Source organism: Rana temporaria, chromosome 3 (assembly GCF_905171775.1).
Source record: "Rana temporaria chromosome 3, aRanTem1.1, whole genome shotgun sequence".
NCBI lineage: Eukaryota > Metazoa > Chordata > Amphibia > Anura > Ranidae > Rana > Rana temporaria.
The window spans coordinates 372,754,220-372,781,961 of NC_053491.1; the positions used below are offsets into that span (position 1 = coordinate 372,754,220).

General features: G+C 45.9%; 1 protein-coding gene across 1 annotated transcript in view; it reads left to right on the top strand.

Moving 5' to 3' along the window:
• The window catches only part of LOC120932803 (tubby-related protein 3-like), a 34,021-nt gene extending 23,264 nt beyond the window's left edge, over positions 1–10,757 (top strand). Inside the window, exons 8-11 of the mRNA XM_040345535.1 lie at positions 6,397–6,517; positions 7,002–7,100; positions 7,368–7,539; positions 9,899–10,757. Coding sequence (XP_040201469.1) covers positions 6,397–6,517; positions 7,002–7,100; positions 7,368–7,539; positions 9,899–10,032 — 526 coding nt within the window. The 3' untranslated portion in view covers positions 10,033–10,757. The remainder of the gene's footprint in view (positions 1–6,396; positions 6,518–7,001; positions 7,101–7,367; positions 7,540–9,898) is intronic.
• The last annotated feature ends 16,985 nt before the right edge of the window (positions 10,758–27,742 follow it).

Below are 27,742 nucleotides of genomic sequence, written 5' to 3' on the forward strand. Positions count from 1 at the left end.
CAGGGCCCAGTCCTATGCCCACAAGTTCACAGGTGGAGGCTAGCGGCGTGGCTACTGAAAAAGCCATACTAAGATCCAAGGGGTTTTCCGAAGGTTTAATTGCCACCCTCCTTAATAGTAGAAAAAAGGAGACCCGCAAAATTTACAAGAAGGTTTGGCTTCGTTTCAACGAATGGTGTGTAAATTGCCCCTGTTCTGTACAGAGCCCCACGGCTGTCTTAGAATTTCTTCAGTGTGGGGCAGATAAGGGTCTTTCAGTTAGCACCCTTAAAGGGCAGGTTTCGGCACTTACTGTGTATTTAGAAAAACCTCTGGCCACCAATCCCTGGGTAGTCAGGTTCTTTAGAGCACTAACCAGACAGAGACCGGCTCGAGGTCCACCCTTCCCCAGTTGGGACCTGTCTCTGGTGTTGCGTACCCTAACGGGTACTCCCTTTGAGCCCTTAGATAATTGTTCTCTAAGGGATTTAACCTTAAAAACAGCATTTTTGGTTGCAGTGACCACTGCTAGGAGGGTCAGCGAGCTAGAAGCCCTATCGATCAGACCCCCTTTTTGTGTTATTTTTCCGGATCGGGTTTGTTTTTAAGACCGATCCAGCCTTTCTTCCTAAAGTGACTTCAAAGTTTCACAGGAGTCAAGATATAGTTTTACCCTCTTTTTGTTCCAACCCTTCGGGGGAAAGGGAACGTCGTTTCAGTACGTTAGATGTTAGGAGAAGTATCCTACATTACTTAGAGGTGACTAAACCGTTTAAAAGGTCAAAATCACTATTTGTTTTATTTTCTGGAACCAGGAAGGGATGCAAAGCATCTAGGCGCACTATTGCCAGGTGGCTAAGACTAAGCATTGGGCAAGCATACACTTTGGCTGGTAGGGAGATCCCTACAGGAATAAAGGCACACTCCACTCGAGCGTTTGCAACCTCTCAGGCAGAAAGAGCTGGAGCAACGCCGGAACAGATTTGCAAAGCAGCAACATGGTCCAGCTACACCACCTTTGTTAAACACTACAGGGTGGACCTGGTTTCGGCAGGTGAGCAAGCCTTTGGGCGAAAGGTTTTGCAAGCCATAGTCCCACCCTAGTTGGTAAGTTCTCGATTATCCTCTCAATTGTGGGCTGTCCTGAAAGACGGGAAGGGAAAAATAGAGTTACGCTTACCGGTAACGTCTTTTCCAGTAGTCTTTCAGGACAGCCCTGGGTACCCACCCGAATAGAGGAAGTCTGATTTCAAGACCAGGACATGATGTTGATATGTAATAGTATGTTATTAACATGTTCTTGTGTCTCCCCAGCTGACCGGAGGTACTCGTATAAAAACTGAGATCTGGCAGGGGGAGTAAGAAATTTATGGGCTGGCGCAGTGTTTCCTAGAGGAAGAGGAGGAGTATCTCTCAATTGTGGGCTGTCCTGAAAGACTACTGGAAAAGACGTTACCGGTAAGCGTAACTCTATTTTTTTTGGGGGGGGGGAGTGGGGGCTTCAGGAAGAGTGGGACATCCTGTCATATCGCCTTTTGGCGGCCCCTCCCTGTAGGCGATCACCTGGGACACATGACAGGTCCCAGGCGATCGACTGTCCAATCAGATAGCACAGCGCTGCTCGCGCATGCGCAGTGAGTGCCCGGCCGTGAAGCCGAAAGCTGTCACGGCCGGGTGCCCACAGTAACAATGAGGACGCCGGCCGGAGAGGAGCGGAGCTCCAGCCGGCGCGTCGCTGGAACGTGGAGCAGGCGAGTGTATGTTTATTAAAAGCCAGCAGCTACACTTTTTGTAGCTGCTGACTTTTAATAAACATTAAAAATGCCTGGAACACCCCTTTAAGACCTGGACCTGGACCATTATGCAGGTTAAGGACCCTGCCCCTTTTTGCGATTCGGCACTGCGTCGCTTTAACTGACAATTGCGCGGTTGTGCGACGTGGCTCCCAAACAAAAGTGGCGTCCTTTTTTTTCCCACAAATAGAGCTTTCTTTTGGTGGTATTTGATCACCTCTGCGGTTTTTATTTTTTGCGCTATAAACAGAAATAGAGCGACAATTTAAAAAAAAAATCTATTTTTTACTTTTTGCTATAATAAATATCCCCAAAAAAGATATAAAAAAACTTTTTATTCTTTCCTCTGTTTAGGCCGATACGTATTCTTCTACCTATTTTTTTTAATTGCAATAAGCGTTTATTGATTGGTTTGCGCAAAATGCGCAAAATGTATAGCGTTTACAAAATAGGGCGCTTCGGACCGGGTCGCGTGCCCGCGTCACCCACGGCTGGGCTCTTAAAGGGGACATATATATACGTCTATGTGCCCAGCCGTGCCATTGTTTTTTCTTCCAATTAACATTTTTTTTTTATTGATATAAATCGGTTCACAAGATACAGATAAATGCAGGTAATAACAGTAGCCAAAGCATACACTTATCCAAGAGTACAGATATTACCCTTGCCCTTTATGGGTAGAGGGGTAGTTGAGGTTCCGGCCCTAGGGGCCCTATTCCAAAAGCTGGCTCTACCGTCAGTCAAGTCAACAAACTTATGCATTTCAAACCGTTTTCTATACTCTGGTGTCAACGGTGACAGCCGTGCCATTCTGCCGACGTATATCGTTGTGCGGCGGTCCTTACGTGGTAAAAGCCTCATACACATGATCTGATTTAATGCAGACAAAGCGTAGGACTTTTGTCCAAAGGGGGGTTGGCCAGGAACTTGTCTTGCATACAAACGGCAAAGCATACAAACGGCAAAGAATTGTCGGCCAACAAATGCAAAACTATGTCGTTTTTCAGCTCTTTAGAGCCACCCTTTGGGGAACTTCTGCTAATGTTGTGTTATGGTGAGCATTGCTTTTGAGCATGCGTGTTTGTACTTTGGAGTTTTGTCCGACAGACTTGTGTACACACAATAAAAAATCCGAAAAAAACACAATTGTTGGTGGGCAATTTTAAAGCATGCTATCCCATATTTGTTGGCGGAAAATCCGACAACAATTTTCCGATGGAGCATACAAAGGATCAGATTTTCCGACAACAGCCTGTCCTCACACAATTCCCGTTGGATAATCCAATCGTGTTTACGGGGCTTAACATACATCCTCCCTTTGAAAACTAAAATGGCTGTTAAACATGACTGTCATTAACAGCTTAGTTGTCCACTAGCAATCTGAAACCAATCAGTGGTTATGTAATGAATATGTTAGATATTACTTAGTTTTATTCAGTTTGGCTTCAGCTTGCAGAGGCCAGTGTGACTCTGTTTAATACTTTAAAGAGGTTCTAAAGGCTGGACAATTTTTACCTTAATGCATTCTCTGCATTAAGGTAAAAAATGTCCCAGTAGCAGTATCCCCACTTCACCCCCTGAGTACTTACCTGAGTCCTACAGTGGGGATCGAAAGTTTGGGCACCCCAGGTAAAAATATGTATTAATGTGCATGACGAAGCCAAGGAAAGATGGAAAAATCTCCAAAAGGCATCAAATTACAGATTAGACATTCTTATAATATCTTTGCAGATCCCATTTTTTTTTTTTTTGTTTTCTGTAATTTTAAAAAGTGTAAATGATGGAAATAAAATCTAACTTTTTTTGACATATTATAAGAATGTCTAATCTGTAATTTGATGCCTTTTGGAGATTTTTCCATCTTTCCTTGGCTTCGTTATGCACATTAATACAAATTTTTACCTGGGGTGCCCAAACTTTCGATCCCCACTGTATCTCGATTTACAGTAGCCAAGGAACGACAGCTGTGAACCTGGAAGCGACATAGTACGTGTTGCCTCCAGGTTCCTTAGTTGAATGGGGGATCACAGAACTGATGCTCCCTGGTCGCCTCCTGATCTTGCTGTAGGAGCCTTTTACTATGTTCCTGAGTGCCCTGTAGGAAAGAAAATGCATGGAACCACCACAGGTGGCGCTGGTGGCGGGTCGATAAAAATTGATGCCAAGCTCACGATTGCAGCAGCAGCCATGAGCTTTCTTTAACCCTTTGTATGACAACCCATTTATAAATGTACCTTGATAGACAAGGGATTACATTTCTTGGACATCATTTCTTGTGTCAGAGGAATGTGTGTGCCACAGGAATGTTGGCGCCCAACTGAAGGGGTGCTTGGGTTTGGATGTGTTGGCTCCTTTTTTAAAGCTGAATTCTGGGTTAAGCAAATATTTTCGAAATACAAAAGGCAATTAGAATCTTACTTAAAGCTTGCATGCTTTTGAGTATTTCTTTCAGATCTGAGTAGTAATCCAGTGTGAGATTTTGCCTCTGTTCAGGAGCTTTCTGTAATAAAGACCGGTCACTGATGCTCTCTCCTTTTGCAGGATGACTGGTCTTGTCTCCGCCCCCTCCTGTAGTTTTCTGCAGGCAGCCTGTAGTGGGTGGGGCCTGCTTGGTTCCTCCCATAGCTTTGCTCTCTGCATAGGCTATGTATAGCGCAGTGATAATGTCACTGCTACTTTTACAAGGTAATAACTGGGTCTGCAAAGGGATCATCTTTGATTATTGAAGAATGTATTGAAATTGATGATTTTGAGGCCAAAATTAAGCATTTATTATTAGTGTTAATAAGAATGTTTTGTTTGCCTCTGTGTGGGCCTTAGGCGGAGTTCCACTCAAAATCGGAAGTTCCGATTTAAGGTCTCCCCACTCGCCACATTTAGCATGTCATTTTTTTTGGTGGGGGGGGGTACCTAGTTTGGACAGGTATCCAGCTCCCACTTTTGCTCGGGCTGCCTAGGCGACTCAACCGGAAGTTCTCTCCTCCTCCCTCCTTGCAACCTTCTTAGACACGTCACAGGTCCTAGAAGATTGCCTGGCCAACATTGGCTTAATATGTTTTAATTCAGATGCTTCACGTCTCACGAACCTCAATGGTTCTTATAGTTTATAATTCATTGTCTTTACAATACAGTAGTACTTCTTATCCTCTGACAAATGTACCAGTAGGAGCACAGAAGGAGAGGAAGAGCAGAGGCTGAATGGATATGCCCTCACCCGTTCACAATTTTTTCCCCTAGAACAGGGGTTTCAAACTCAATTTCATTGTGGGGCGCATCAACATTATGATTGCCCTCAAAAGGGCCGGTTGTATCTGTAAAATTAGATGTCCAGCGCATCCTCTCTCCTTTACATTAGATGTCAAGAACCACCCCATCATCACAAATTGAGTCCCTGACTCTCCCTTACATCACAGTGCACCCCCTTTCCTTATGCTGCTGCTGGGAAGAAGCTGGATGCATTTCTTGAAAGCAGAAAGTAAGGGTCTGGAGGAGGACCAGAGGAGGGCTGGACCTCTCCTGCAGCTGCAGGAGAGGTGCGAGGGCCACATGAAATGGCCTGGAGGGCCGGATTCGGCCCGCGGGCCTTGTGTTTGACACCTGTGCCCTAGGGGGTGTTCGGGTGGACTGGAGATATGTCCAGCATCTCCAGAAGACTGACACAGAGCTCCATATACCCATTGTGACACTCTTTTTGTGATCCGGCTCTATTTGTTCCTTCAACGTCTACAATGTATAAGTTCAATATGGTACCTATGTTCTTGCCATCATATGTATAAGCAATGGAATATACTATATCCTATTTGAATGTTTTTGTATATTTTATTTTTCATGAAAACGTTATTAAAACATTGGAAAGAAAAATCAGAAGCTACACTTTTTGTAGCTGCTGACTTTTAATAAAGGCAAAAACTTCTGGAACTCTGCTTTAAAGGGGTTGTAAAGGTATTTTTATTTTTTTTATTTTTTTCCTAAATAGCTCCCTTTACCTTAGTGCAGTCCTCCTTCACTTACCTCATCCTTCAATTTTGCTTTTAAGTGTCCTTATTTCTTCTGAGAAATCCTCACTTCCTGTTCTTCTGTCTGTAACTCCACACAGTAATGCGAGGCTTTCTCCCTGGTGTGGAGTGTCGTGCTCGCCCCTCCCTTGGAATACAGGAGAGTCAGGACGCTTACTAACACACAGCTCCTTTCTCTATCTGCAACGTAGAGAGCGTCCTGACTCTCCTGTAGTCCAAGGGAGCGGGCAAGCACGACACTCCACACCAGGGAGAAAGCCTCGCATTACTGTGTGGAGTTACAGACAGAAGAACAGGAAGTGAGGATTTCTCAGAAGAAATAAGGACATTTAAAAGCAAAATCGAAGGATGAGGTAAGTGAAGGAGGACTACACTAAGGTAAAGGAAGCTATTTAGGAAAAAAAAGTGTACCTTTACAACCCCTTTAAGCAATTTTGGTTCGCTAGTTACATAATTTTTCAGTTCTGTAAAAACACCAATTAAAATGTTTTTTTTTTTTTTTTTTTGCTATTGTGTCTCAGGTTTTCATGTTTAGTTCACGCACTTGCTGTCTGTGGCCTCCCTTGTAGTATTTATGTTTCATTTTCTTGGCTTTTGTTTCTTGTTAGATCAAACATAATGGGAACCAAGTTCACTGTATATGACAATGGTGAGAGCCCAGATAAAGCCAAGGCCCGTGGACTGCTGGACAATAGTACTGTGCGGCAGGAGCTGGCGGCTGTGTGTTATGTAAGAATCATCGTCTTCATTACTCGTGGACAAACAATTTTTGTTCATAGTCCATGCTGTGTTAATATTTAACCTGTTTTTTCTTTTTTTCACTCCTCTATCTTCTTTTTTCTCCTTTTGTATCTAATCTTGTTCCTTTCTTTCATTTTTACTCTCCCCTCCTCCTTCTTTTTTTTTTTCTTCCCAACTTTCTCCTTTCCCCCTCCTCACTCTCTCCCCATTCCCCCTATGTCACTCTGTCTCCCCCATGTTACTCTCTTTGCTCCCCCCATGTGTGTCTGTGTCTCTCCCCCTCATGTCACCCTTTTTTCCTTTCTTTCTTTCCTTCTCTGTTTTTTTTCATCCCTCCTTATCTCGTTCCTTATCTGTATTTATTTCCTGTCCCTATTTCTGTTCTTTTTTTTCTTTTTTATATTTTTTTGTTTCTCTTTTTTTTTTTTCTCTCTCTCTCTCTTCCTCTCTCTGTATTCCTCATATCTCTCAGGAGACAAATGTGTTGGGCTTTAAAGGACCTCGAAAGATGTCTGTATTAATCCCTGGAATGAACATTAATCATGAACGGACTCCTTTTCAGCCACTCAGTGTGAGTTTACCATCTTATTTTGCATTACAGCACACAGTGATATCACAGTTAAGCCCCATACACACCATCAGATTATCTGCAGATTTTTGTCTTCAGATTTACCAAAACCATGTAGTGCAAGGGCCTGCCTGATTGCATACAAATTGAAACTCTTAAGGTTTAACCTCATATTATATGGTTTTGGTAAATCTGAAGACAAAAATCTGCAAAAAATCGGATGGTGTGTATGGGGCTTAACACATTCTAATGGATTGCTGTTGGTTGCAGGAATCGGAAAGTCTTCTGTCCAGGTGGCAGAACAAGCGCAATGAGAACATCATCGAGCTGCACAATAAGGCTCCTGTGTGGAATGATGACACGCAGTCCTATGTGCTAAACTTTCATGGGCGTGTGACGCATGCTTCCGTTAAGAACTTCCAGATTGTTCACGACAATGACCGTAAGTCCTTTCACATCTTTATAGCACCAGCCTAAACTGTATGATTGTATTTATTACAGTAAAACCTTGGTTTGAGAGTAACTTGGTTTGAGAGCATTTTGCAAGACAAGCAAAATGTTTTAATCAATTTTGACTTGATATACAAGCGATGTCTTGATATAAGAGTAGCGGCAAGTCACAACTGAGTATAAAAGAGAAGAGAGGCGCCTCTAAGTGTAGCAATATGGTTACATTTAATAAGGTACAACATTTAGCAAACTCTCATGGTTGATCTAAGTATGTAGGCATCCGGGGTAATGCTGTCCACATAGACCATCCTACGCACCGCCATCGACTTCATCCCTTCCACGCTGCGCTCTGAAAGCGGTTCAAGTCTCGCTTTCAGATCACTCTACTGCAGGGTAGTCTTCCCGGCCACGATTGCAGACTGACACAGGTGAGAGCCAGCGGTGCAGAGAATGGTCTATGTCATGGGTGCTCACCCTGTGGCCCTCCAGCTTTTGTGAAATGACAAATTCCATCATGCCTCTGCCTTTGGAAATCACACTTGTAACTGTCAGCCTTGCAATGCCTCATGGGACTTGTTCTGCAACAGCAGGAGGGCCACAGGTTGGACACCCAGGCCCAGATTCTCAAAGGACTTACGACGGCGCAGCGCCATGTACGCCGTCGTAAGTCCTAATCTGAGCCGTCGTATCTATGCGCCTGATTCTTATGCCGTGTACACACCATCACTTTATGTGATGAAAAAAAATGACGTTTTTAAAAACGTCACTTTAATTGACTGTGTGTGGGGGAAAACGTCGTTTTATGTCTTGTAAAAAACGACCAAAAAAAATTGAAGCATGCTTCAATTTTATGTGTCGTTTTTCAAAAGTGCACTTTTTACTTCACAGAAATTGACCGTGTGTAGCAAAAAACGTCGTTTTCTAAGACGTTTTTTCATCCACGCATGCCCAGAAGCTACTTATGAAGCGAGCTTCAATGGTAAAACGTGGTGAGAACGTAACCTCACTTTGCAAGATCATTGTGAGAAAAACGATGGTGTGTAGGCAACTTCGTCTTTGAAAATTGAACTTTCAAAAACGTCATTTTTTACTTCACAGAAAGTGTCGTTTTTTTTTCATCACATAAAGTGATGGTGTGTATGCGGCATTAGAATCAGTTACGCATAGATATCCATTAGATCCGACAGGCGTAAGGCTCTTAGGCCGTCAGATCTTAACTGCAAATTTTTGTTTTTGCCCGCTAGGTGATGCTTCCGTCGGATTCCCCATTGAGTATGCAAATTAGCTAGATACGCAAATTCCCGAACATACGCGCGACCGACGCAGTAAAGTTACGATGTTTACGTTAGGCTTTTCCCGGCATAAAGTTGCCCCTGCTATATGAGGCGCTGCCAATGTTAAGTATGGCCGTCGTTCCCGCGTCAAAATTTTAAAAAGTTACGTCGTTTGCGTAAGTCGTCGGTGAATGGGGCTGGACGTCATTTACGTTCACGTCAAAACCAGTGACGTCCTTGCGACGTCATTTAGAGCAATGCACACTGATATTTTACGGACGGCGCATGCGCAGTTCGTTCAGCGCGGGGACGCGCTTCATTTAAATGATACACGCCCCCTACCCGCCGAATTTGAATTACGCCGCGTGATTTAGGCTACGCCGCCGCAACTTTACAGGCAAGTGCTTTGTGAATAAAGCACTTGCCTGAAAAACTTGCGGCGGCGTAACGTAAATCGCATACGTTACGCCGTTGCATAGATACGCCATTCTACGATAATCTGGCCCCCATGGTCTATGCGGACAGCTTTACCCCGGATGCCTGCATATTTAGATGTGCCTCTTTTACCTTCTCTTTTATACTCTGTAGCTCCTGCTAGATTTTGCTTCTAATCCGTTTGTGGATGGACATTTTTATGGTTACACAACCTGGTCAGTCTTTTTCTATGGACTATAAATTGAAGGACCTATGAATAAATGGTTGTGGAACAAATCATTTGAATTTCCATCATTGCTTATAGGTAATCTCGCTTTGATATACAAGTGCTTTGGATTACAAGCATGTTTCTGGAACGAATTATGCTCGCAATCCAAGGTTTTACTGTATATTTTATTTATTTTTTTGTTCTGGCCTTTCTATAGGCTTCTTCATTTTTGTACTTCATTTTTCATCCTTGCATGTAAACTATCTGAAAGAGAGACTGTCTGTATTGTTCACAGCAATCAGTCATTTTCTAACAATGAAAAAGAGAGAGGACAATTGGTTGTTGCGAGGAACACAGAAGTTCTTTTTTTTTTCCCAGACAAAAATAATTCCCTGTTTTAATGGGTCTTTTTTTCCCCCTCATTCTTCCCACAGCGGAATACATTGTCATGCAGTTTGGCCGAGTGGCGGAGGACCTCTTCACACTGGATTTCAGCTACCCTCTGTGCGCATTGCAAGCCTTCGCGGTGGCTCTTTCCAGCTTTGACAGCAAGCTTGCATGTGAGTGACAGACAGAGAAGCTCCACCTGAGAGAAGTGTCACCTTCTGCTTGCCATTTCAGTCTCATCTCTGTCACTGTATAGGACAATGATCGGGGCAAGGCTGAGCCTCATTTCTGGAAAAATGCATGCGTCCGTCCTTGTCTTTAAGTACTGACTTGTGCCTGTAGTGCACAAAAGCCTTTGTGCCTTTTATTCACACTTGATATGCAACGATGAGGGAGAGTGACCCCACTCTGCTGCTTCCTCTACTCTTAATAATCATTGCTTTACATGCAGATCGTATGCTTAGTTTGTGGACTTGTATTTGTTGTGTTGTTTATTCACCACCAAATCATCATCAGACCGCCAAATCTAGCTTTATGGGAACGAGGAAAGTATTATTAGTCTTAATCAAACACCAGTGTCTAGTTAAAGTGTTTGAGTTAAATCGCAATAGGGCTTTTTAAAGAGCATGTATTCTAATATACAGACGCAATATGCAACGACCGTCCTCATCAGAACGAACTGGAGTATTCTCTAGGAGATTCTAAATGCTTTTTGAAATATATGTTACCCAAATTTACAAAACATGCATGTACCCCTCTGAAGCATGTTCCAACATAATGTTTTAATCTGCTATAAATGGTCCCTGTTACCTCATCATCAGGCTGGTAAAAATCTTAGGGTCCTTTCACACTAGCGGACCATTCGTCCGCTAATTACAAGTCCGTTTACGGATTTGTAATGAATCCCTATGGGATCGCGTCCGTTAGCGGATGGAGCATCCGCTAACGTCCGCGTCCGTCGGGATCCGGTTTTCCGAACGGAAGAAACCCTATTTCTCTTTCGTTCATAGACGGACACAGCCTTCATTGACCTTAGGGTTATGCTTCTTCCTACCAGGAGATTTAGGCAGAATTCTACAGCACTTAAGGTGTTAAAAACTTTCCTTCATGCTGCTCCTCCCAGGGGGCGTGGCTCCCCCAGGCATAACCCACACCCTGCTTTAGCAGCCTCAGTTTGTTTTCTGCCTAACGACAGGAGGTCAAGGCTATCTCTGGAGTTCCTGGACTCTGGAGTTTTTTTCTGGCGATTTTTCTCGCTTTTTTTATTATTTTGTTCCTGCATTTTTGAATCCTGCGATTCTTCTATCAACAGCCGACTGGGTGACAGGCTGGGTCCTCGACTCTTGTAGTCCCCCCATGTTCGGCCTTCGAGCGTGTGCCGGCCCTCAGCTCAGCTTTGGGACGTCCACGACAGGCCCCATTGCTCCAGGGGTGGCCGGGGAACTTTGGTTCTAGGGCACACATATGACCGGTCTCTATGGCCTTGTCACAGTGTGTCTGGCCGACAGCCATGCCGTTTACGGACGTTGGTTCTGTCTGGGATACCTCCAGCCGGGTAGTCGCAGGACAGGTAAGTAGTGGCCCCTTACTCAGGTAAGTGGTCTGGCTGGTGGTTTCCCTGGGGAGGTCGACTGAGGGTCAGCCCTGCTTTCCTCTCTCCCCTTCCTCTCCCTCCTTCCCCTGACTGGGTAGTGGCTGTGAAGGGGGGCCTCCTGGGTTTTCTTTGTTACCACCGGGGCCCGTGTGTTGTTAGGGGGACTGTGTTGTTACTCTGGGGGGTGCTGCTGTGTGCTGCTGTGTTCTATGAGGTAATTTTTACCTCAGACAGCGGCCGTCTTGGAAATCTCCTTGGTAACGCTGTGATTCTTTTCTGAGGTAACAGACAAAGCAGTCAGTGCTGCTGTGTTCTATGAGGTAATTTTTACCTCAGACAGCGGCCGTCTTGGAAATCTCCTTGGTAACGCTGTGATTCTTTTCTGAGGTAACAAAGCAGTCAGTGCTGCTGTGTTCTATGAGGTAATTTTTACCTCAGACAGCGGCCGTCTTGGAAATCTCCTTGGTAACGATGTGATTCTTCCCTGAGATGACTCGGCACAGCCTCTGGTCAGTTTTTAGTGCTGTTACAGTTTTAGTGCTGTGAATCTTCCATGAGGTGAATACACATCACAGTCAGCACATCAGAGCACACCTGAGGTTTTTCAGCTCCCTCTGCAGCTGGGTGGGGTGGTGAATACCGGGGGCCCCCCATGCTCTGCAATAGCAGCAAGGAGGTGACCAGTGGGGTTTTTTTGTCCTGCCTTGCAGGGTGGGTGACTCAGCGCTGACACTATGGAACTCAAGCTATGCCTGAGTTAACCCTTAATGCCCCTCCCCCTGCCACATCTGTTATGTTGGCTGTCCTGGGTTTCTTGCCAGGTTTGAAGCAGCTAGTGCCCGGATGGGGGGTAAAAAAGCGCCCCCTCCCTGAAGCCTGCTTCTGGGGATGACACAGAATCGCTGTTTTTTTCTGGTTCTGTTATGTCAGAGGCTGCGGGTTTTAACCCTTATGGATAGTGAGGATGACTCTGCTGCAGTCAGTTGCTGGCAAGAATTTGTTGGAGCTCTTGTTTCTGCGGTGCGTGAGGCTCTAAAAATTGAGGATGTGGCGGAGACACCTCCGTGTCAGTACCAGCACACTACCACGCATCGCTGAAGTGTTTCCTTGTGTTCCTTATTTGGACTATATGTTATACAAGGAATGGGATGCACCGCAAAAAGTTTGTCAAAAAACTTTGCAACCCGTTACCCCCTTGAGGGGGGCTTTAAAAAAAAAAAAAAAAAAAAAAGTAGGTCTCTCCTCCGCCAGTGGACCCCCCTGTGTCCAGACTGCGCAAGGCCACCACATTGCCTGTGGAAGGGGCTCCTGCATTTCAGGATCCCGCTGATAGGAGAGTGGAGGCCGTGGCCCGCTCCCTATTCACGGTGGTGGGTTCGGCGGTGAGGCCGGCTCTGGCCGGGGCCCTGGCAGGCCCCGACTAAAAGGGCGAAGCTCCTGCTGCAGGAGCTGGAAGAAGGACCTCTAAGGTGGCCTTGGTGATCACTGTTAAGGGTGAACGGTCCTTTTGGGTCTTCCCTGACTGGCATCATTGAGGATGCCACAGGTGGTAAGCGCATGCTGTTCCCACGGTTTGGGAAGGGCTAGGGACCTCGCCCTGTGCAAGGACCCTCCTTGCCTACCTCCGAGCGTTTTTTTCGCTCGCCCTGTGCGGTGGGGGTAGGTCTACATGGTGCTTGAATCCCCGCTGCGGGGGTAGCAGCGCACCGGATACCGCATGCCTAACAAGTCTGCGGACATACCTGCTTCCGCCTGAAGGTCTGCTCCCGCCCGTGTCTCGGGTGGGAGACTGGCTTCGCATTGCGAAGTGTTTTCCTTGGGGTACAAGATTGAGTTTCTCTCTTGTCTGCCAAACAGGTTTTTTCCCTCCGGCTTCTGGCCTCCTCCGGTTCGCCGGTTGACTCCGTCAGGGGCTGTCCAGGATCTTCTGGTCAGGGGAGTGATTGTGCCAGTTCCCTCATTGGAACGGTCTCGGGGTTTTACTCCATTCTGTTTGTGTCCCCATGGAGGATGGGGCCCGGTCGATCCTGGGCCTCAAGTCCCTCGTTTTGTTTTGTCAGGTTTTTCTGGCATCCTTGGATGTCATGAACGTGTACCTGCATATCCTCAAACCACCAGAGATTCTGTGCTTTGCGGTCGGGGGGGACCATTTTCAATGGTGTCCTTCCCATTCGGCGGGTTTTCGCCAAGGTGCTCGTACCGATACTGGCCCGGCTGTGACAGCGGGGGTTTGTTATCATGGGATGTCTGGACGACATTCTCCTATGAGCTTCTTCGAGCTCTGCATTGGTGGAGCCGTGTCTATCACGTGTCAGGCTCTCAGAGTGTTCGGCTGGTTTCTGGATTGTCCTGAAATCAGGGTTGATTCCGTCTCAGGGATACCTGAGACTGGTCCTGGATTCCTCCGGGGCGGGAGTGTTTTTCTCCTAGCGGAAAAACTTCAGACTCTGCTATCTGCTGTGCAGCAGTTGCCGACCCAGAAGCGGTCATCTCTGCGATTCTGCAGGAAGGTTCTGGGTCAGTTGGTAGCCTCTTTCGAGGCGGTTCCGTATGCCCAATTCCACGCCAGGGTACTACGGAGGGAACTGCTGTCACGATGGGACTAGCTTCCGTCATCTCTGGATTACCAGATTCAGTTGAGTCATCTGATCATGTCTCCCCTGGTATGGTGGCTGGCGTTTCCGGTGCTTCGGGCCGGAAAGTCATTTTTCTGCAGGCCACTGGACAGTGGTCACGACGGATGCCAGCCTCTCCGGTTGGGGAGGGGCGCTTGGGGCACCCAGTCAGCCCAGGGGCACTGGACTCAGGTGGAGTCCTGCCTACTGATCAACGTTCTGGAGCTCCGAGCAATCAAGCTTTGCCTTACCAGGTGGTCCCTGGATCTACAGGGCCGACCGGTCAGGATCCTGTCCGATAACACCACGTCCGTGGCGTAGGTTGATCATCAGGGAGGCACACGGAGTTCTGTTGCAGCGACGGGGGTCGCGCGCATCCTTTCGGTGGGCCGAAGGGTCCGTTCCGGCTCTATCGGCCGGGTACATTCCGGGAATACGGAATTGGCTAGCCGACTACCTAAGTCGCACTGCACTGGGCCAAGGAGAGTGGTCTCTCCACCCGCAGGTGTTTCGGGGTCTGTGCCGAAAGTGGGGCACTCCGGACGTGGACCTTCTAGCGTCCCGTCTCTATATCGGTAGGTGCCACGGTTCGTGGCCAGGTTTAAGGACCGTGGGCGGACGCGTCAGGCGCGTTGGTGGCTCCTTGGGGTCGCTGTCGCCTACTTTACACCTTCCCTCCTCGGAAGCTTCTTCCTCGCCTGCTGCGCAGAGTAGAAGCTGTAGGGATTCTATCGGTCCTGATTGCCCCAGATTGGCCGCGTCGCTTCTGGTACGCGGACCAGGTGCGTCTGCTGGCAGACGCCCCCTAGCATCTTCCCCTGGGAATTGATTTTCTGTTACAGGGTCCAATCTTCCACCCTGTTTCACAGCCACCGGCCTTAGCGGCGTGGCTGTTGAGAGCCAGGGGCTTAAGGACCGAGGCCTATTGGGCTCGGTGGTCTCTACCGTGCTGCCTGCACGGAGGTCTACCTCACGTAGGTTTTTTCCTCATACATGGAAGGCCTACTTCTCTGTGTGTGGGGAGATGAACTGGCACTCTCGTACATGCGTTGTGTACAGGATTCTGCTGTCTTTGCAGCAGGGAGTGGTTCAGGCTCTCGCCTTACGTACGGTTAGGAGCCAGATTTCTGCTCTGGCTGTTTTTTACTTGCAGCGACCCTTGGCATAGCACTCCTGGGTGCGTGCGTTGGGTCAGGGGGTCTGGCAGGTGGCCCCTCCGGTGCGCCCTCCATTACCCCCATGGGACTTGAATTTAGTCCTTTCAGTGCTTCGGGATGCTCCCTTTGAGGACATTCGGGAGGTTTTTTGTTTTATTGTCACAAAAGGTGATTTTATTTCTGGTAGCAATTGCCTCGATCAGACGGGTGTCTGTTCTGGTGGCCTTGTCTTGCAAGGCTCCCTGCTTGGTCATCCGTAAGGATGAGGTGGTGCTGCGGCCGCAGCCGTTTTTCTCCCTAAGGTCGTTTCGGCTTTTCACTTGGATGTGGACATTGTTCTTCCATCCTTGTGTCCTCAGCCGAAGAACCCGAAGGAGGCCACTTTACATTCTTTGGATGTGGTTCGGGCCCTTCGAGTTTACTTGTCGGCGACAGCTCCGTTCCGGATGTCGGACTCGCTGTTCGTGTCTGTGTCCGGTCCCAGTAAGGGCCTGGCAGTTTCGTCGGCCACCATTTCCAGGTGGATCCGACGGATTGTGCTTCAGGCCTATGCCCTGAAGGGCGGGCGCCCCCCTTTCGGGTCATGGCGCATTCGACCAGGGCGATCGGGGCCTCTTGGGCTTTCCGACACCAAGCCTCTGTGTTACTGGTGTGTAAGGCTGCGACCTGGTCGTCGGTCCACGCTTTTTCAAAGTTTTATATGGTGGATGTGAGTGCATCTTCGGATGCCTCCATTGGCCGCAGGGTGTTACAGGCGGCAGTTTAAGGTTGGAGTTCCTCCGTTGAGTAACTCCGGTTTTTGTTTGGGGTGTAACCTGTTTTTGCTGTGTTATTTTTCCCACCCCTCGAATTTTTTTGACACTGCTTGGGGACGTCCCTAAGGTCAATGAAGGCTGTGTCCGTCTATGAACGAAAGAGAAAAAAGGATTTTTGTACTCACCGTAAAATCCATTTCTCTGAGTTCATAGACGGACACAGCACCCACCCCTCCTTTGTTTGTACTGCTTGTTACGAACTGAGGCTGCTAAAGCAGGGTGTGGGTTATGCCTGGGGGAGCCACGCCCCCTGGGAGGAGCAGCATGAAGGAAAGTTTTTAACACCTTAAGTGCTGTAGAATTCTGCCTAAATCTCCTGGTAGGAAGAAGCATAACCCTAAGGTCAATGAAGGCTGTGTCCGTCTATGAACTCAGAGAAATGGATTTTACGGTGAGTACAAAAATCCTTTTTTTTCTTCTGTCCGGCGGAACGGATCGGATGCAGACGGACAGACAGTCCGTCTGCATCCGATCCCCCATAGGGGACAGCGGAGCAGAGACAGGGCGGTCTCTGCACTGTGTGCGAGGACCGCCCTATCCGCCGACAGCTCACCGGGGATCCCGGCTGAGCTTTGGCGGACACACGGAGCGGACCCAGAAACGGTCCGCTCCGTGTGAAAGAGCCCTTACATGGGGAAGCTGCTAAGAGCTCCGTTCTTATTGATGATGATGTGACATCTGTATCTCCCCAGAGCCTTTTTCCTGCACACAGTATGTAAGCAGGGAGTCAAGGCGGCAGCATTGTTCTGCTAGGATAGTAATTATTGTATGTATGTGTAGAGGGACATCGTGTGGGGATAGGTGGGGTTCTGTAATTCAGCAGGAAGGGCTGACAACGCTGCTTAGGATTTCATTATAGTAGTGGCATTATGTGGCCCATACAGGTACTGGGAGCTCACTGGATTTCTGAGTATTCAACAGACGTTTTTGTGTACTTGAAGTGCTTTAGGGATACACGGAAAGTGCAGATATCCAATGGATGTACTGAATCGTTTTTTTTTCACCTTTTATTCCATCTCAATATGACTAATTGTTACCACTAAGAATGTAAGTGCCTAAAACACTAAATGCTTTTCTGGCACCTTTTGGATTTTTATTGAGTTTACAAAAAATAAATAAATGCTTCTTGCATGCCTGCAAAATACAGAAAGCATTTGCCAGGGTTAGAGGTTTGAAAAAAAAATAAGTCTTTGTGTATTTCATAGGGCTGACATCTCCGAATTGAAATTTCTGCTTTGCAATAGGCCTTATGTCCACTTTGGACAAATCTCATGAGCCAGACAGTCAGTGCTTTTAAAAATGCCAGCATCCATCATTTGTACTGCAGTGAATCAGTGCTTAGCCTCTTTGGATCTTTATAAACCCTTGTTGGCATCTGCTGATTGATATGTGAATATTTCATTATTTTGTCCAACTCTGCTTTATGTACAGGTCTGAGGAGGGTGGTGGGGTGCCCACCTGCTGCATTTTATTTTTGTTTGGGGGACTGTGTATGTAAATTCTCGCTCAGATGCTGCTTTGTGCTACTGTGTTGTGTACAGGGCTGTGTATGAAGGCTCCTCTCTGTTAATGCTTGTACCGGTCTGTGAATGAGATACCCTCTCTGCTAGTACTTGTACAGTGCTTCGTATGAGAGAAGCACGCTGCCGGTACTTGTACAGTGCTGTATATGAGAGTGCCACTCTGCCGGTACTTGTACAGTGCTGTATATGAGAGTGCCACTCTGCCGGTACTTGTACAGCACTGTATGTGAGAGAGCCTCTCTGCCAGTAGTTGTACAGCGCTGTATATGAGAGCGCCCCTCTGCCGGTACTTGTACAGTGCTGTATATGAGAGCGCCCCTCTGCCGGTACTTGTACAGTGCTGTATATGAGAGCGCCCCTCTGCTGGTACTTGTACAGCACTGTATATTAAAGAGCCCCCCTCTGCCGGTACTTGTACAGTGCTGTATATGGGAGCGCCCCTCTGCCGGTACTTGTACAGTGCTGTATATGAGAGCGCCCCTCTGCCAGTACTTGTACAGCACTGTATATGAGAGCGCCCCTCTGCCGGTACTTGTACAGTGCTGTATATGAGAGCGCCCCTCTGCCGGTACTTGTACAGTGCTGTATATGAGAACGCCCCTCTGCCGGTACTTGTACAGTGCTGTATATGGGAGCGCCCCTCTGCCGGTACTTGTACAGTGCTGTATATGAGAGCGCCCCTCTGCCAGTACTTGTACAGCACTGTATATGAGAGCGCCCCTCTGCCGGTACTTGTACAGTGCTGTATATGAGAGCGCCCCTCTGCCGGTACTTGTACAGTGCTGTATATGAGAGCGCCCCTCTGCTGGTACTTGTACAGCACTGTATATTAAAGAGCCCCCCTCTGCCGGTACTTGTACAGTGCTGTATATGGGAGCGCCCCTCTGCCGGTACTTGTACAGTGCTGTATATGAGAGCGCCCCTCTGCCAGTACTTGTACAGCACTGTATATGAGAGCGCCCCTCTGCCGGTACTTGTACAGTGCTGTATATGAGAGCGCCCCTCTGCCGGTACTTGTACAGTGCTGTATATGAGAACGCCCCTCTGCCGGTACTTGTACAGCGCTCTATAAGAGAGAGCCCCTCTGCCGGTACTTGTACAGGGCTGTATATGAGAGAGCCTCTCTGCCGGTACTTGTCCAGCACTGTATATGAGAGCCCCCCTTTGCTGGTACTTGTACGGCACTGTATATGAAAGAGCCCCTCTGCAGATGCTTGTACAGTTCTGTATATGAGAGAGACTCTCTAACGGTAATTATACAGCGTTGTATAATGAAAAACCTCTCTGCCAATGCTTGTACAGCACTGTATATATGAGAGAGCCTCTCTGCTGCTGCTGCTAGCACAATACTATGTATGGAAATCTCCATATTAGGCTGCTAGCTGGCTGTACATTCAAGTGCTGTGTCTATCTTACCTGCGGTACAATATATTTGCTGCGTTATTCAAATTTTTGCTGTGATCAGTGTTTTGAAGAATAAGTAGTTCATTTTATATATCTAAAATGGACCAGTAAATGTAAAACATGAGTCACATTATGTGAAAGAGCTGTTATAATCATTCACTAATGTTACATTCCCTACAAAAATAGAGATAACTACTAAATATACAGCTAAATCCATATATGGGAGCTATCTGACCTGCCAAAGGATTTGCATATCCATCCAAACTTGAGATTACTCAGCTCTGCCAGACCAGACAAGAGACCTGGTCTTTCTTCTCTACTACAGTTCAATAACACAGGTCTTTTTTTTTTCTTCTATCCCAGCCTGTGATTGGACAGTGAAAGGAGAAGCAGCAGACTGATGAGCTCATCTCTGTCTGATCTTTCCCCTGTAATGGAAAATGTTTGACTGTCACTGATTGCAATTATTAGTGCATTTCTTTGCAAAACAGTTTTTAGGATTTATTTTAAGGAGGTGAATTGTTTTCACCCCACATTGCCGAAGCTATTTCTGTAAAGTTTTTACCAGGGGTAACCGACCTTTTTGACCTACCTGGGCCAGAAGAGGAATGGTCTTGGACCACACATAAAATACACTAACAATAAAGATAGCTTATGATATGCCTATCTAAGTAATAAAACTTAATTTTTCTTTTTATTATAAAAGTAAAAGAAGGAAACATAAAACGGGTACAAAATTTGACACAGCTTTTGATAAACTAACTCATCAATATCTGGTTGGATGGATGGAGTAGCAATTCTCATGAATTCTCAAGGTGCTCATCAGATATTTGGGTTTGAATGTTGCCCTTTGTGTGCTTCACCCTTGAAAATGAGTTACTCACTAATATAGGAGCTGCCAAAAATGAATGATGTGAATAAGTGAAGAGTGGGAGATTTTTCTTTGGGAAGATAAAACGTATAAAAGTCTGGTAAAAAGACACTGTTACATTTTTTATTTATTTTATTAACCACATTCAACCCAGCCACTGCACATATATGGCCAGGTGGGCGCTTCCTCCTTCTGAGTGGACATTCAGGAACGTCTCTCAGAAGGAGGGGGATCGCACACAGTAGCGCGATCCCGATGCGCTCGTGTCACCCGGACACGGCGCATCTCCGATTGGCAGGAGGCTCTGTGATTGGCCCTCCTGATCACATGACAGCCGTGTCCAATCACGGCCGTCATGTGATGTAAATAGAGAGCCGTTTGCTATGCGATCGGCTCCACTCCTCTCCTCACACAGAAGTTGTCAATGAGGAGAGGAGAGCAGATCTCTGCAGCCGGCTGGGGATCAGTGAGTATGGGTTGCTTTTTACACACCGATCACCAGCCTAGGGTCCCCACACAATGTAAAACACATGTCCCCACACAGTAAAAAAAAAACTGTCCCCCACATATGTAACGGTAAAATGTCCCAATGATCATCTGCACCCATGTCCGTGATCAGCTGCGCACATCTGTACATGATCATCTGCGCACATCTGTACATGATCATCTGCGTACATCTGTCCGTGATCACACAAACCAATTATTATACACTTAACTGGATTTTTTTTTTTTTTTTTTACCAAAGACAGGTAGCAGAATACATTTTGGCTTAAATTTATGACAAAATTCGATTTTATTGGATTTCTTTTAAAATAGAAAGAAGAAGAAAAAAAAATATATATATATATATATATATATATATATATATATATATATATATATATATATATATATATTTTTGGAGTCCTGAATAAATACCACCAAAAGAAAGCACTATTTGTGCGAAAAGATGGGTACAACGTAGAGTGACCGCGCAATTGTCATTGAAAGTGCAAGAGCGCTGAAAGCTGAAAATTTGGTCTGGGAAGGAAGGGGGCGAAGGTGCCCAGTATTGATGTGGTTAAAGCGGAGGTTCACCCTCAATATCAACTACACCTTATTCTGAGCAGCTCCGTATTTACTTATACATTCCGCTATCCATAATTTTTAAAGCGGTTTCAATACCTTTATTCAGAAGATAATAGCATCCACTTTCTGCTATTCCTCCCGCGGGAGTGGGCATGTCTCTCTGTTCCTCAGCGGCCCAGCGTTTCATGGGACAGGATCGCAATGTCTCCTGGGAGCACAGTGTGACGCTTCTCAGGCGACGATTCCAAACACACAATGACGAGATATGGCAAGTTTTTACTCGTCACATGACGAGGGAAGCAGGAATCCTGGAAGTATTTGCTTGTGGGCTTCACAGTGCCCACAAGCAAGATGGAACCTTACAGGACAAATTTTTATAAATAATTCTTTACGGCCGAATGTGCATGCAGATGGCTATGAAATTCAGAGACGTGAGTACACTCATAACTATATTAAAAGCGGTAGATGCACAGATAAAAAAAAAAAAAACGATTTCCTACGGAACCCCTGCTTTAAGTAAGAGATTTGGTGTTGGGCCGCAGGTTGGACACCCGTGGTTTATACCAGACAGAAACTTACATTTATTTGTGTTTCTATAGGTTTGTGCAATGATAAAAGTTGGTCAGTCCAGATGGGATATTTTAGCTGTATCAGTGTTGCCTTATCTTGGGGGGGGGGGGGGTCTCATGGAAGAATCTCTCAGCCCCACTCGCCCACCAGTCACATCACAGGACCTCTCGCAATCCCTTCTGTCTTATGCTATAGAGCAGGGATATGCAATTAGCGGACCTCCAGCTGTTGCAGAACTACAACTCCCATGAGGCATTGCAAGACTCCGACAGCCACAAGCATGACACCCAGAGGCAGAGGCATGATGGGACTTGTAGTTTTGCAACAGCTGGAGGTCCGCTAATTGCATATCCCTGCTATAGAGAATGCAGCAGGAGGTGTAAGACCAGTGTGGGGCTAAGCAAAGCTGGGAACTACAGCAGAGGGATCTTAATTGCTGGAATGTCCCAGACTGCTTGAGGGTTATTCAGGCCACAGCACTACACGTGTAACTGAAGTACCTTGTTGGCATGGTCTAGCTTTTTAAACCTAAGTCTGCTTTTATCTTGAGGTGCTGAAATGTTCTAAAAAGGGAAGATGTTTTGTAAACCCATGTCTCTGTCCTGAGCACTTTAATCATGGAGCTGTTTGTATTTCATTGTATTGCATTCAAAATGTAATTTTTATATTGTGTACTTTGTATTTTGGCAATAAATGTATCGCATTGGAGCCCAAAGAGCGTTTGTCTTTTGTGAATAGAAACCTCAAAATGATATTAAAGGGTTACTAAAGGAAATTTTTATTTTTTTCTTTAAAATAACGAACGTTATACTTTCCTCCACTGTGCAGTTCGTTTTGCACAGAGTGGCCCCAAACCATGTCTTCTGGGGTCCCTCGGCGGCTGTCTCTGGTCCTCCCCACAATTACTCACCACAGTCATGCGAGAGCTTGCATGGTGGTCAGTAATTGCGGGCGCGCTCCCGTGATACAACGAGCGGCCATAGCCGCTCACTGTATCACTCAGCCCCGCCCCTTGGCGCGCCACGTCACTGGATGTGATTGACAGCAGCGCCAGCCAATGGGTGCGCTGCTCTCAATCCATCCGCTCTAGCCAATCAGCGGCCAGGCTGAGCGGCGAAGATGATCTCGGGACCGCGCGGGACTTTCGAGGCGTCAGGTAAGTTTAACGGGGGCTCGGAGGGGCCGGCAGCATCCAATGTTTTTCACCTTAATGTATAGATTGCATTAAGGTGAAATTTTTTTTTTCTTTACAACTCCTTTAAAGCAGATTTCCAGGCTGCTTAAAAAAAAAAACTAAGTTAGCAGCTACAAATACTGTAGCTGCTGGCTTTTAATATCAGGACAGTTACCTGTCCACCAATCCAGCAGTGTCTTCACCCCAGCCGATTTTTCAAATGGCTCTTGGGTGCTGCCGCTGCCATTTCCACTAATGGAAACAGGTCTTGCTGTTTCACAGCCAGTTCACTACTGCGCATGCACGAAGCGCGCTGCGCTTTGTCAATGACCCGGTGGCGGGGGAAGGAGGAGGCGAGATCAGCAGGAAGTGGGAGCGGGTGTGGAGGCAAACAAGCGGAGCTTCCCCTTTTGGGTGGAGCCCCGCTTTAAAGCCAATAATGTATTATATTGTGGCTTACCAATCATTCCCAATGTGGAGGATGCCTTTTGTTTCCTTTATTTTTAGGGGTTTTCACCTGATCTGGGCAGTAACCTGTATATGTGAGACACAACTCTGGAGGATTGAGCACAGCAGTTCCAAAGTACCCAGTTTGTGGTACTCTCAATGTCAGAGGTTTACTGTTGGTCCCAATGCTGAAGCAATCTGGGGCACATATCAGGTTGTTTGTGGCAAGCTGCAGAGCCTTTTAATGTATGGAGTGCCATTCCACTTGTGGCACATTCCAGCAGACAAGCACTGGGCCTCAGAAAAGTTAAAACCAAAACTACAGCTACCAGGGGGTCCAGCATTGTGAGTGTCCCAGGACTATGGGGTCAATACACTAAGGGGCAATTCACGCTGCCCCTCCATAAAATCGCAGATTCACTGCTCCAGCTGCTCTGTGTTGCCGACTGGCTAGGGGGCATTGTGGTGCATGATTTGGTGCACAGCACGGTCCTTTTTTTGGGGGGTTTTAAAGAAACTTAATGTTAGGTGTACAAAACGTACAATACATTCACTGCAATGTTGGGCAGCGTGCTGCGCTGCCTCACACTGCAGTGCGATTCAGGGCAGTGCGCTGCGATAAAATGAAGCATGACTGCATGTTATCGCCGCATGCAGCAGCACTATGCTGTGTTGCAGTGTGACTGGGACACATGGGAAACAATTGTTTCCTGTGTGTCCCTGCGGTGACAGTCATTTTACACTGCGTCTGTCACCTCACACAGTGTGAATTGGCCCTAAGAGATAACAGTTGAATTTTTGCTTTAACCCCTTGATGCCTAGGGGTAAAACAAATCTAAATGCCCAAGCACAATTGTGCAGCTTTGACATGTGTTATTAGAACTGTACATATCATTACTTTGTGCATCCAGGTGGAATATACCTTGTTTGTTGGGGAGTTTTTTCAGGACAATTTGGGCTTTCATTTAGTCGTAAACAGTTATGGATATCACCTGATATATATATTTTTTATTATTATCAAGTAAAAACTGGCCCAAAATAGTAAAAAAAATATCTAAGTGGCCAGATCTAAATCCCATTGAACACCTGTGGAGAGATCTTAAAATTGCTGTTGGGAAAAGGCGCCCTTCCAATAAGAAACCTGGAGCAGTTTTCAAAGGAAGAGTGGTCCAAAATTCCGGGTGAGAGGTGTAAGAAGCCTATTGATGGTTATAGGAAGCGACTGATTTCAGTTATTTTTTCCAAAGGGAGTGCAACCAAATATTAAGTTAAGGGTGCCAAGAATTTTGACCAGCCCATTTTTGGAGTTTTATGTGACATTATGTCCAATTAGCTTTTTTTTCCTCCCTTTTTTCGTTTTGTTCCAATACACACAAAGGGAATAAACATGGGTATAGCAAATCATGTGTTACTGCAATACTATTCTGTGAGAAATACTTGATTTTCTGGAAAAATTTTGTCCATGACTGTATGTTATTTGTTGTTTTTACCCGTAGTACTGCCCAGAAGCAATAGTGTGCATTTTGCATTTGTCCTACCTAAGGCCCCTTTCACACGGGGCAGTGGAGGTGTGGTGGCACATTGAGAATGCTGGGCAGGAGTTTTTCAGGCGCTATTTTTAGCACTATACCGCCTGAAAAACTCCTCAGTGTGAAAGGGGCCTAAAACACAGCGACACTAACTTAAAAAATAATCGCTGATCGCCGCCATTAGTAGTAAAAAAAATTTTTTTTATAAAAATGCAATAAAACTATCCCCTATTTTGTAAACGCTATAAATTTTGCGCAAACCAACCGATAAACGCTTATTGCGATTTTTTTTTTTTTTTTTACCAAAAATAGGTAGAATACGTATCGGCCTAAACTGAGGGGAAAAAAAAAATTATATATTTTTGGGGGATATTTATTACAGCAAAAGGTAAAAAATATTGATTTTTTTTCAAAATTGTCGCTCTATTTTTGTTTATAGCGCAAAAAATAAAATCCGAGGTGATCAAATACCACCAAAAGAAATCTCTATTTGTGGGGAAAAAAAGGACGCCAATTTTGTTTGGGAGCCACGTCGCACGACCGCGCAATTGTCAGTTAAAGCGACGCAGTGCCGAATCGCAAAAAGGGGCCTGGTCTTTTACCTGCATTTTGGTCTGGGTATTAAGTGGTTAAAATTATTTTTTTACAAACTTTTTTTTTTTTTTTGCTTTTTGCAAGGAACTAGAAAGATACATTGTATCGTTCTTCTCCATTCACCCTGACTGATAACTGTGGTAGCCAATGGGTAACCCAGAATCGGGAGATCCGGGTTCCGATTGTTAGTAAAGAGCCCGGGGCTCTCAGTGAGACCCCAGTGTCTGTGCTGGCAGCACAAAAAGAGAAATGCATATATGTGGCCCCACGGAAAAAAAGCCCACTTCCATGAGGCCAAATATATGTGTTACACCGGCGTGAAAGGGGGTTAAAATGGCTCCTGTAGTATTTATCTCAAAAACATGCTTTATTTACTGAAAGCTAAATATTTAGGTTTTGCAGTTCAATATTTTACTTTGAATGAATTGACGCTTTTATTATCACATGTGGTATTTCCAATGAAACAAAAAGCATTGCGTACAATAACCATTAGTGAATTGACACCTGTGACTCTTACCTGGCCTTGATATGCTTTCATTATGTAAAATGTGTAAATGGAATATTTGCCTTCCTATTATCCAAGTGTTACAACTGTTAATGCATTATGAGTGTGCCATGTCGTGTCCCTTTGTGGCTAACGGTATACTGCTTATGTTCTTTATGCAAGTTATATATATATATAGTGCCTTCACTGTTTGGACTTTAGTGGTAGGATTAGGGGACCCTTTTATGCAGACAGTTTTTTTTTTTTTTTTTTTTTTTTTACACAAAATAATTTATGCAGACAGTTTACATTTGGATTCTCTTTACTTTTGAAAGCCAAATCAGGACCAATTTATTTTGGCAATAACAACTTATTTTCTGTTTTCTTTGTTTATTTAACCACTTCCATACAGGGCATGTATACACCTTCCCGCCCAAGCCAATTTTCAGCTTTCAGCACTGTCCCACTTTGAATGGCAATTGCGCGGTCATGCTACACTGTACCCAAACAAAATTGACGTCCTTTTTTCCCCACAAATAGAGCTTTCTTTTGGTGGTATTTGATCACCTCTGCGATTTTTTTTTTTGCGCAACAACTAAAAAAAGACTGAAAATTTTGAAAAAAAATATGTTTTTATTTTTTTCTGTAAAATTTTTTGTAAATAAGTAAGTTTTCTCTTTCAATTACGGGCACTGATGGGCACCGATGAGATGGCACTGATGGACATCAATGAGGTAGTACTGACAGGCACTGATTGGCGGCGCTTGTATGCGGCACTGATGGGCACACATAGGCGGCACTGATGGGCACACATAGGCGGCACTGATGGGCACACATAGGCGGCACTGATGGGCACTCATAGGCGGCACAGATGGGCACTCATGGGTGGCACTGATGGCTACTTATGGGTGGCACTGATAGGTGGGCACTGGGCATGGATGGGCACTGTGGGGTGGCACTGATGGACACTGTAGGGTGGCACTGATGGACACTGGGGCGGCACTGATTAACCTATGTTGCCAGTCAGTGCCCATTTGTGGGCACTGATTGGCATCATTTTTTTAATGCTTTTTTTTTACAGCCTTTTTTTTTTTTAGCCTTTTTTTTTTTGATCTGCCCTTCCCTGGTGGTCCAGGGTGGGCTTCCCTGGTGGTCCATGTGGCGATCCGAGGGGGGGCTGCGCTGATAAACAATCAGCGTGAACCCCCCCCCCTGTCAGGAGAGCCGCCGATCGGCTCTCCTCTACTCGCGTCTGTCAGACGCGAGTGAGGAAGAGCCGTCAACGGCTCTTCCTGTTTACATCGTGATCAGCCGTGATTCGACACGGCTGATCACGTGGTAAAGAGTCTCCGTGAGAGACTCTTTACCGAGATCGGTGTTGCGGGGTGTCAGACTGACACCCCGCAACAACGATCGCCGCGATGCGCGCCCCCGGGGGCGCGCAGCGGCTCAGATTCCTGAGGACGTCATATGACGTCCAGTCAGGATTCTACAACCACTTTGCCGCCGTCAATCTGTCATTGGCGGGCGGCAAGTGGTTAACCACCTCAATACCAGGCTTTAAAACCCACCTCCATACCGGGCCTATTCTGGCACTTCTCTCCTACATGTACAAATCATCATTCTTTTGCTAGAAATTAATCAGAACCCCCATTGTATTTGTTTTTTTAGCAGACACCCTAGGGAATAAAATGGCGGTCATTGCGACTTTTTATCTTGCACGATATTTGCGCAATAATTTTTCAAACGCCTTTTTTTGTAAAAAAAAATGGTTTAATGAATTAAAAAATAACAAAACAGTAAAGTTAGCCCATAATTATTTTGTAAAATATGAAAGATGATGTTACGCCGAGTAAATAGATACCTAACATGTCATGCTTTAAAATTGCGCACACTCATGGAATGGCCCCAAACTTCGTTCCATAGGCGACGCTTTAAATGTTTTACAGGTTACCAGTTTAGTTACAGAGGAGGTCTAGTGCTTAGAATTGTTGCACACGCTCTAACGCACGCGGCGACACCTCACATGTGTGGGAAAAGAAAGAA